An 11,597-nucleotide genomic window follows, 5' to 3' on the forward strand; every position below is an offset into this window, starting at 1 on the left:
GCATAGTTTTCACCTACCATCTTGCAGTCGTCCAGGGCTCGTTGGGTTTTGTGGGCGCTCTCGGAGCCGCTGCCCCGGCGCTCCCAATCCCCGCTCTGCAGCGGGGGCTTGCTGATCTGGAAGATCGAAGAGCGGGTGGACCGGCTGGGGCGCTTTTTGCGCCCATTCGGTGCAGAACTCATGCATACACATCCACCAAGCCGAAGCCGCTGGTGCAGTGCGCCCCGGCGCGGGCGGCCCGGTGGTTACCCTGCGCGCCGCCGCTAAGCAGCAGGAGCCGGGACCGGAGGCGCGGCGCTCACAGGGTTGGGGCTGGCTGCGAGGGCGGGTAACCTTCAGCTTGAAGGAGAGCCGGGGAAGCGCTGGCTGTGCCGTGCAGCATCTCTTCCACTAGCAGCGAGGAGGGGGCTCGGTCAAGTTCTGCTCAGCAGCATTGCCGGCCCTGTCCCAGGAGCTGGAAGCTGGTGCGGGCTCGCACCGCCTTCCCCTCGGCATGGATTGCAAGGCTGGGTGAGAAGGAACGCGCCGCCCGGTGGTTCCGAGTTTCCATTCAGATGGGGGAGCAGCTTTCAAAGCCTCTGCTGCAAGGGGGGTGGGGGGTGGGGGGCGAGTGTCGCTCTTGCCTCAGTGTCTTCCCGCAGCAGCGCTCGTTTGTCTTTCCCCTCCCTCCCCCGTCACCAGACCTGGAAGGCTGGCAGTCCCCGAAGCAGGCAATTGGCTCTGATGGGCTGCCTTGATCCCTCGTCGTTACGGGCTCGTCTGTTTGAGGATCCCAGATGAATCCGTGGCGGGACTGGCAGACGCAGGGAATCGGTCCGGCTGACGTTGTCCGCGGCCCCGCACATTGATAGGACGGGAATACTAATGTGATCCGTCCATGCAACCCCCTTCTACCTCCACAGTTTATGCACTTATCCAATCAAATCCCCAGGAACATCAATTGCAATATTACTTCATCTGCTCTATTATTAGAAAGGAAAAGTGTCATCAGAGTGGAGCACATTGCCACATGCTGGGACCTAAATAAGGATTTCAAATCTACCAGTGTGGGCTTGAGGCCCTCACCATCTGAGACTCGGGTGCAGAGTATCAAAGCCCAAACCAAGGAGGGAGTCAGGTTTTTGCTTCAAAAGGAAGATCCCTTAATAACATAACAGAAAAGCTTTGTTTCCTGAGGTTTTTGTTGTTGTGTTTTTGTTTTCTGTCCTTGTTGAGTGTGTGCAGGGACAGGGATGGCCAGCCAGTGGGGCAGAATACACAGAGGCCTGCTGGCAAATTGATCCTCAACCCATCCCATTTTAACCAGTAAAGCTCCTGGTCGTGGCCCCCAGAGTCTCAGGACCCAGCTCTGAGAGTTTCCCCACAGAGAGTTGAAGAAGTCAGAGCCAACAGGCCTCCCTGGGCGCTCAAATGGATCCAGTTCTCCTTTATGGGATGTCAGTGACCCAGAGGCCAATGGAGGTGGCCCCCAAAGTGGAGAGGATGCCTGCATGAAATGGGCTGCAGTGAGTTCCTGGGCCATTTAAGTCCACCCTTATGGCTGACATCCTAAGATTCTTCTGAGTGGAAGAGAGTCGGGTGGGCCTTAACTCCAGTGCTCTGAGAATGCTTGTTCCCATGAATGATTTATTTGGAGGGGACCTTGTTAAAAAGGTCTGCCATAGGGGAACTAATTATATGTTGAAAAGCCTAATGAAGAATAACACGAGGTTCCTGGTCAATCTCTTACAGGAATATGGAGAGTACACACAGAGGGGGAGCCAGAAAGAGCCAGGAGGGCTCGGAGGAGGCCTCTAAGGAGGATGTCTCTAGAAGGGTTTTAAAAGACAGGGAAACGTGGCAAGGTGATGTGGTATAATAAGAAAGATGTTTGGTTTTTGCCCCCAGTTCCTGACACAGAGCTCCTAAAACTCTTGGAATTTCCTGAGTGATAAGGGTGATAAGAACCTCTTGTCACCAGAAACACCAAGCCTCGATTAGAGGTTTGAACTTTCGGTCCCATCCCCCAACTTCTGGGGAGCAGAGGGGTCTGGAGATTGACTTAATCACAAATAGCCAATGACTTAATCAATCACACCTACATAAGGAAACCTCCCTAAAAACCCCTAAACAATGGGTTCAGGGAGCTTCCGAGTTGAAGACATGGAGTTGCTGGGAGGGTGGCACGCCCAGAGAAGGCATGGAAGCTCTGTGCACCCCCTCCCCCCCATTCCTTGCCCTGTGCATCTCTTCCATTTGGCTGTTTCTGAGTTGCGTCCTTTATAACACAGGTAAGTAAAGCACTTTCCCAAGTTTCGTGAGTCACTCTAGCAAATTATCTAATCTGAGGGGGACTTATGGGAACTTGTAACCTAGTCAGAGAAAAGAGCAGATAACCTGGGGACTTGATGCCTGTGACTGGTCTGTGAAGTGAGGGCAGTCTCGTGGGACTGAGCCCTCAAACCTGTGGAGTCTGATGCTGACTCTCGGTAGTTAGTGTCTGAATTGAACTGAGTTGTAGGATGCGTTGGTGTTGGATATTTGGAGAAGTACTGTTGAAAAGGACTCCAGGTATTTGGTTAGGGAGGAAAAAAACCTAACAGGTGAATATCTGAGTGGATACTCAGCTGCATTTGCATAGTACTTCACAGAACATTGAGAGTCAGTTTTCCCTAACCAGAGTAGGGGAGCGAGGCCTCAGCCGCCATCCCAGACCTTGGTACCTGCTATCCTCCAGGTGTTTAGATGCTAAGACAGGCGTGAAAGGCTCTTCTGTTGGCTGAATCTCTCCAAATATAGGAAGATAAAAGAGGTTAACTCATGGGGCCGGTCCAGTGGCTCAGCGGTTAAGTGCGTTTTGGCCACCCCGGGGTTTGCCAGTTCGGATCCTGGGTGCAGACATGGCACCACTTGGCAAAAGCCATGCTGCGGTAGGCGTCCCATGTATAAAGCAGAGAAACATGGGCACCGATGTTAGCTCAGGGCTAGTCTTCCTCAGCAAAAAGAGGAGGATTGGCAGTAGTTAGCTCAGGGCTAATCTTCCTCAAAAATAAAAATAAAATAAAATAAAATAAAAGATACTCTTAAAAAAAAGAGGTTAACTCGTGTGTAGGGAGGAGAGGTTGAGGAACATATCAAGTGATTTGGTGATATTTGCTGGGGTTTGGTGAGTAGTTGGGATGCTGAGGAGGAAGGTACAGGAAGGCTAAGGGACTTCAGGAGGGACAGATAACACTCATTTGTAAATTGTTTAAGTCCCATGATACAAACCCCTTTTGTTACCATTAACTACCCTTCCCCCCACTATCACCGAACTTAAAATTCTGCTCTAGCCTGTGGTTGGTGGTGCGTTGGAGAATTAAAGGAAACAGAGCTGCATTTTACGTGTGTGGACATAGGATAGAGAAAACAGGATGCTGGAGGTCAGGCTTCTGGAAATCTTTGGCCACCACTCTTATTTCATCCCCTTTCCCTGCAGGAAAATAGTGACTGCCACGAGATTTGAGCATCTCAAAGCTGCTGAGTAGTAGGTTTCTACTCCAGCTACAACCATCTGGTTTCTACTCCCAGCTTCTTCTGCCTAGAGACACTTTCAACAAATAAAAAGAAAAAAAAAGGCAACATGATTGTGCTGCCCTGTTTCTATGCCATATTTCTTGCAGGAGGTGTGTATGTGTGTGGGGGGAAATAAATGGGTCCAATGCAATGCCACATCTGAAGGACTACAGATTTGGAAAACTGCTGGGAGATTAAGCAGAAACTGTCATTTGTAGGTGTCCCTTGGTCTTCCCTGATACACAGCCCAAGCCATTTTCCTGAGAGAGGAGAAAAATAGCATCAATCCCAGAGCTGTCTCTTCCAGGGACAAATGCTGGAATCAGAAGAGCAGCAGGCAGGCTTTGTTCCCTCACCTTCCCCCACATTCAAAACAGCATGAATTTACATTCCTGGGGCTGTCTGACTGCCAAGTAGAAGGGTAAAGTGCAATTGGAAATCCCAACAACAAGGGCACATTTTCTGGTTATACAGGCCCCATTTTGGCACAACCCTCATAATGGGTCCTCCTCAGGTATATGGCTTTGACCCAAGTCACATCCTAGATTCATTCCAATATAAGACCCACCTTGCATTTCATGTTCTCTCTCCAGTAATTTTAGAGTTCATTTTGCTTTGGAATTTAAAAATAATGAATACTAGTTTATAGTGAATCTGAACAACTGGTAAGTCTCTTCAGATTGGTGCTATAAGGAACCACACTGTGACCCAGAGATGTGCGTCTCAAACTGGGCTCGCTTCTCATGAAAGGAGATACTGGGAGGCAGGTTTCATATGGGAGTGTAGTTCCAGGAGGAGCAAAAATGATAAAGGACCTTATCTGCGTGGGTCTGTGACAGAAGCAAAAAAAATACATTAAGATGCTGAGTTCTGAGAAGTTGGGGGAGATCTGAAGGGAATGACCAAGTTATTTTCTGTTAGTGTCAAAAGAAATTAAGTTATTGTGAAGAATTTAGTGAATAAACTATCTATTAAATGGTTTATTTCCAATAAAAACAGGAAGAAGTACAATATGTTGGGAACATGTTAATTTCACAAATATTTTTGAGTGATTTTATTAGGTTTTGTTGGTCCTTAAGCTTATATAATTTGGGAGCCCTTTAGGGAAAAGAATCCAAAAATTTAGCTATAAAGCTGGATATTTGGTTTTAGAAGGAGCCAATGCAAGTGAGGTTCCCTGAAGTTTAGGCTTTATTACCTTTATGGGAAGTTTCCACATTTGATGTCTATTCTATGCACCGTGGGCATCTGGTGTTTTGCCTCCTCTGTTTTTATTCTCCCTTTTGTGATGATAGCACTTTAAATTTCCTTTGAGGAATCAATCTTACTTTTTGCTGCATGGCTCATGGGTGGGCATATGACTCAGACCTGGCCAATAAGAGTAATACTACATTCTAGTTGCCACAATGATTGGTTTAATAAGGGGCGTGAAGTCTAAGCTGAACCAATGAACTTTGGGCCTTGGAACTTTTTCTGGAACTATTAGGTTGAAACATATGAAATTGCCATTGTGTAAAATTTTTTGACCTACATAAATGGCACTTTCTTATATTTCAACCTAATATTAAGAATTTCTTTCCACTGAGTTCCTAGGGTGAGAAGAAGAAATCTTGGAGTTTCTGGTGGCCATCTTTGGACTCATAGTCAACAGGCTGCCTGAAAGCCAACCCAGAGGAAATCAGAATGGAGAGATGGAGAAAGTTGGATTCTCTTCTTATTGAGGTATAGTTGGCATACAACATCATATTAGTTTCAGGTGTACAACATAATGATTTGACATTTGAATATTTTGTGAAATAATCACCACAGTAAGTCTAGTTACATCTGTCACCATACATAGTTATAGAATTTTTTTCTTGTCATGAGACTTTTAAGATTTAGTCTCTTATCAACTTTCAAATATGCAGTACAGTATTATTAACTATAGTTGCCAAAGTGTACATTATACCCCCAGGGCCTTTTATTTATTTTTGTTTTGTTTCTAAGTGAGTCTATTTCTTGCTCCATGCAAACTTGAATTAGGGATGATGAAACCTGTCCCAGAATCTTGACAAATCTTGACAATTGCTCGCTGATGGCCAGAAAGTCTGAGCATGTCCCAGAGAACTGCACTGTAAGGGAGCCAAGTAAAGCAATTGGTCATTGGTCCAGAGGGTTGATTTCTGAGGCTCCATTGGCTCCATCCACAAGGTCATGTTAGGACAAACAGCTCTATGCACCCATCTTCATAATTAGGGCTCAGGTCTTATTTATTTTACAACTGGAAATTTGTATCTTTTGACTCCCTTCACCCATTTCACCCATCTCCCATCCCCTGACTCTGAGAACCACCAATCCGTTCTCTGTATCTATAAACTTGATTTTTTCTTTTTGAAAAAGATTTCACGTATAAATGAGATCATATGGTATTTGTCTTTCTCTGTCTGACTTATTTTACTTAACATAATGCCCTCTAGGTCCATCTATGTTGTTGCAAGTGGCAAGATTTCATTCTTTTTTATGGCTGAATAATATTCTATTGTACATATATATACACTACATTTTCTTTAGCCATTAATTCATTAATGAATACTTAGGATGTTTCCATGTCTGGGATATTGTAAATAGTGCTACAATGAACATGAGGATGGATATATCTTTTGAGTTGGTGTTTTTTTTTCCTTTGGATAAATACTCAGAAGTAGGATTGCTGGATTGTATGATAGTTCTATTTTTAATTTTTTGGGAAACTTCCATACTGTTTTCCATGGTGGCTGCACCAATTTACATTCCCACCAACAGTGTACAAGGTTCCCTTTTTTCCACATCCTCACCAACACTTGTTATTTCTTGTCTTTTTGATAATAGCCATTCTGATATGTGTGAGGCAATATCTCATTGTGTTTTTGATTTGCATTTCCCTGATGATTAGTGATGTTGAGCACCTTTTCATGTACCTGTTGGCCATCTGTATGTCTTCTTTGGAAAAATATCTATTCAGATCCTCCGCCCGTTTTTTAATTGGGTTGTTTGTTTTTTTGCTACTGAGTCATATGAGTTCTTTATATATTTTGGATATTAACCCCTTATCAGATACATGATTTGCAAATACTTTCTTTCACTCAGTAGGTTGCTTTTTCATTTTGTTGATGGTTTCGTTTGCTGTACAGAAGCTTTTTAGTTTGACATAGCCCCACTTGGTTATTTTTGCTTTTGTTGCCCTTGCTTTTGGTTGAAATCCTAAAAATCATTGCCAAAATTGATGTCAAGGAGATTGACACCTGTATTTTCTTCTAGGAGTTTTATGGTTTCAGGTCTTACATTCAAGTCCTTGATCCATTTTTAGTTGATTTTTCTGTATGGTGTAAGATAGTGGTCCAGTTTCATTCTTTTGCATCTGGCTCTCCAGTTTTCCCAACACCATTTATTACATAGACTGTTCTTTCCCCATCTTGTATTTTTGGCTGCTTTGCTGTAAACTACTTGACCATGTTTGTTTGGGTTTATTACTAGGCTCTCTATTCTGTTCCATTGATCTGTGCATCTATTTTTATGCCAGTACCATACTGTTTTGATTATTATGACTTTGTAATATAGTTTGAAATCAGAGAATGTGATGTCTCCAGCTTTGTTCTTCTTTCTCAAGATTGCTTTGGCTATTTGGGATCTTTTGTGGTTCCATACTAATTTTAAGATTCTTTGTTTTATTTCTGTGAAAAACGCCATTGGAATTTTGATAGGGATTGTATTGAATCTGTGGATTTCTTCGGGTAGTATAGACATTTTAACAACATCAATTCTTCCAATCTGTGAGCACAGAATATCTTTTCATTTATTTGTGTCTTCTTCAATTTCTTTCATCAATGTCTTACAGTTTTCAATGTACAAGTCTTTCACCTCCTTGGTTAAATTTATTCCTAGGTATTTTATTCTTTTTGATGCAATTGGAGGAAGATTGATTCTTAATGATATTATCTGAACAGATGAATCCAGCTTTGCTTTAAGTCAGACTACACTTACAATTTCAGTTAGATGAACCAAATCCTTTTTAAATGTCAGTTTGATTTTGGTTATTATCATTAACTCCTCTTTTGCAACCAAAAGAGTCCTGATTAATACGATACGCAGAGAATACTTGTACACAAGTATAGGATACATCAAATCAATCCATCACCTAGTGTTTATTCACTGTTCACTGTGAACAAGGCATTGCATTAAAGACTAGAGAGAATACAATAAAATTAAATATATGATTCTTCTTTCAAAGGTGCTTATGCTGTGGCGATGAACACACACACATGAAATCATGAAGAAGAATAAAATATGTATCACTGGTTTCCCCTGATATATGTAGATACTGCAGGAATTTACTGATGGGATCAACCTCTGTAAGCTGAAGTTACTAGAAAAGGCTACATGATAGAGATGCAACCTGAGGTAGGTATTTGTAGGATCTGGATAGACGGAGGAGTGGGGAGAGTTTTTCAGGAGTTGGCAAAGGCACAAGAGTGGAGTTCACGAACAGCCTGACCTGAATTGAAGAAAAGGAAGAGAGGTAGTGTGAAAGTGGCATGGCTGAGGTCACAGAAGTAGGATAAATGACCCAGTTCCTTTGGTTTAGGAATGGAAGGAGGACAGTAGGTGAGAAGCAGGGATAACTTAACAATTTTCTTTGGATGATAATAATGTACATGATTTGAGGCCACATTGGGAAGTAGATGCACGAAAGGACTAATCTGATGTCCACCACTGACTTCCTATACTTTTGAAGGAGTGGAGTTGGGGGCTGAACTCCAATGTTCTGAGGAATAAATGATCCAAGTTGTGGGTAGAACGGGAGTTAATAGTAGCTAAGAATGACATGGTTCACATGATGTAGAGCTTTTAGAGCAAAACAAAGGAGTCTGATCCTGATGCTGGGTTAGGATAGACCATGGGCAAAAGAGGGCCACTGCCATTTCCTGATTAAGTGAATTAATAAGAGGCAAGTGATACTTTAATAAAATTAATTTGGCAGTGATGAATAGGATGCATTGGAATGAAGAGATAGTGAAGCCATTTATTATGCTACTATAATAACCCAATTGGAGGTGGAACCTAGCTGTGTCCTTAAGAATCAGGGAAAAATTTAAGAGAGTTTTAAGGTTAGAGAATTACTTCATAACAGGGCTAACTAAAAAAACAATATGAACTATCCAAGGTAAAAACCAACAGGTATTTCAAACTCCCATGGAAATAACAAAGCTCCTTGACTATTATCCCTGAAATTTGCATTTAACTCTGACTCTATATAGTCTTTCCTGCCTTCTAAGTACACAGGACATGTACCCATTGGCCAAAATCCTGACTGCCTTGTCTATGGATTCTACTGAGACCTCTTGCCCATTGACTAGACCTCTTTCTAGCCAACCACAACTTTGGTCTGAACTTAATCTGCACCACACAATACCCAGACACTAGTCAGCCACTGTTTTGCTGGCCCTATTTACTTCTGCTGTCCCCACCAACCCTGTCTGCAATGGTCACTCCTTCTAACACAATTTGGTTCCTTTACGGACACTTCTCGGCCTGCCCAGTATGCTGAAACATGCATTGGAGGAACACTGCAGTGGACAGGCTGAGTCTGTAGACTCGGCTTCTTAACTGTCCTTTGATCCTTCTGTGCCCAGCCTCATTTCCTACCTTTGCTTCATTCTCTGGTTTCTCTTTGCTATTTCTCATTCTCTCTCTCTCTTTTTTTTCCTCTTCCTTTCTATCTTTCTAATAATCCACAATTAATACAAACATAACTTTTTCTTATTCTAAAAAATTACATTGCAGATAAGGATTAAGTCCTCTTTGACCACCATCCCAGCCTTAGTACCCTCCTGCCTCCTCAGAAATAATCCTTATCAGCTTGCTGTGTATATCTTCCGTTACACCACTGTATACTCACATCTCCCTGAAAATGCCTGCAGTGTTTTAGAGTTGTGTATGTGTGTGTTTTTTTAAGAATGATATGTGTTGTTCTGCAAAATGCCTTTCTTCGTTCTCCTCAACACTGTGTCTTTGGAGAGACTTCTGTATTAGTGCACATCTACGTCAATCTTGTACTTCTGTGTAGTATCTTAGAATAATAAATATATCACAGTTTACTAAACCATTCCCTAGTTGAGACATTTAGATTATTCCCAATATTTTAATATTATTAACAATGCTGCAATGAAATTCTTAAGCATGCCGCTTTCTTCATATGATGGTATATATTTCATAAGTATATACGAAGAAGGGAAATCTCTAGGTCAGAGAGTATATGCATTTACATTTGTCAGAGACACTGAAATTTCTTTCTAAAGTGGCTGTATCAAATACATATATGCTGGATGTTTATGAAAGTACCTGTTTCCCCACACGCTGGTCAATTTGATATCATTAAACTTTTAAATTTGTGGCCATTTGACTTTCTATCTTGATGCTATATTCTTTTTTTTAATTTTTTTTGTTTTTCTTTTTTTATTGCAATAACATTGGATTATAACATTATATAGCTTTCAGAAGTACATCGTAATGTATTTCGAATTCTATGTAGATTACATCGTGTTCACCACCCAAAAACTAATTATAGTCCATCACCACACATGTGTGCCTAATCCCCCTTTTGCCCTCCTGCTTCCCCCCTCCCCCTATGGTAACCACCAATCCAATCTTTGTTGCTATGTGTTTGTTTGTCACTGTTTTTATCTTCTACTTATGAGTGATATCATACGGTATTTGACTTTCTCCCTCTGACTTATTTCACTTAGCATAATATCCTCAAGGTCCATCCATGTTGTCACAAATGGCTGGATTTAATCATTTCTTATGGCTGAGTAGTATTCCATTATGTATATATACCACATCTTCTTTATCCATTCATCCCTGGATGGGTACCTAGGGTGCTTCCAAGTCTTGGCTATTGTGAATAAGGCTGCGATGAACACAGGGGTGCATGTATCTTTATGCATTTGTGTTTTCAAGTTCTTTGGATAAATACCCAGCAGTGGAATAGCTGGATCATATGGTAGATCTATTCTTAATTTTCTGAGGATCCTCTATACTGCTTTCCATAGTGGTTGCACCAGTTTGTACTCCCACCAGCAGTGTACAAGCGTTCCTTTCTCTCCACATCCTCTCCAACATTTGTTGTTTCCTGTCTTGTTAATTACAGCCATTCTGACTGGAGTGAGATGATATCTCATTGTAGTTTTGATTTGCATTTCTCTGATATTGATGCTATATTCTTACCTCTCAGCCTCCCAATTTGTCTTCCCAGGCTTCCACTGATTTAATCCCTCTTAGCAAAGAATCTCTACAGACTGATACTCTCTAGACTGGTAATGATCCCCTCCACACTCACCCTATCCTTCTGCCCATCATGGACCTAGGCCTTCTGCTCACATGAGTAACCCTGAGTGGGTGCAACCCATCTGTGAAAGAGTGGGCTTCCAAATTGCTTACTATTGGGGAAAATAGGCAGAGTAGTGATGAGAGAAAAGAGTTAAAAATGAATTCAAACTTTCCAGTCTGAGAAATTATAAAATGGAGCTTTCCCTGATGGACTTGGACAATCAAAAATAGTAGACTAGATAGCAGATATGGATATGTAAATTTAGCAGTCAGAAGCAAAAAGTGGTCAATGAAGCCTTGAGGATGGATGTGTTTCCAGGAAGGAGTAAGTGTAGAAAGGAAAAAAGGCAGAGGCAGGATTAAGTCCTGAGGCATGTCAATAGAGAAGAGGAGGCATGAGGCAAAGAGTCAGCAGAGGGATGGAGAAGCCACTGCCAAAAAGACGGAAGAAGAATCCCTGAATGCAGCATCACAGAGCAAAGGGCAGATCCACTTCAAGGAGTGAGCTGTATGTTGTCCTAGAGGTATCAAGGAGAAAAAGGACTCAGAAAAATACCTTGTAGCATTGTGCAAAGTTGTGTTTATCCAATTAATGGAAGGAGTAAAATCTAAGTTGTAAGTGAACAATGAAGATAAGAAGTGGAAGAAGCAGATAGGCACCTATATGAGGGCAAGGAAAGAGATAGGACAATTGTTACAGAACAGTAGCTTCTGGTAAG

The 11,597-nt window shown here is 42.1% G+C and overlaps 1 protein-coding gene across 1 annotated transcript in view; it reads right to left on the reverse strand.

Moving 5' to 3' along the window:
• The window catches only part of RGS7BP (regulator of G protein signaling 7 binding protein), a 104,740-nt gene extending 101,696 nt beyond the window's left edge, over positions 1–3,044 (reverse strand). The window contains exon 1 of the mRNA XM_023625615.2: positions 18–3,044. Within this exon, the coding sequence (XP_023481383.1) occupies positions 18–182 (165 nt within the window). The 5' untranslated portion in view covers positions 183–3,044. The remainder of the gene's footprint in view (positions 1–17) is intronic.
• Positions 3,045–11,597: the final 8,553 nt, after the last annotated feature.

This window comes from Equus caballus, chromosome 21 (assembly GCF_041296265.1).
Source record: "Equus caballus isolate H_3958 breed thoroughbred chromosome 21, TB-T2T, whole genome shotgun sequence".
NCBI classification, from domain to species: Eukaryota; Metazoa; Chordata; class Mammalia; order Perissodactyla; family Equidae; genus Equus; species Equus caballus.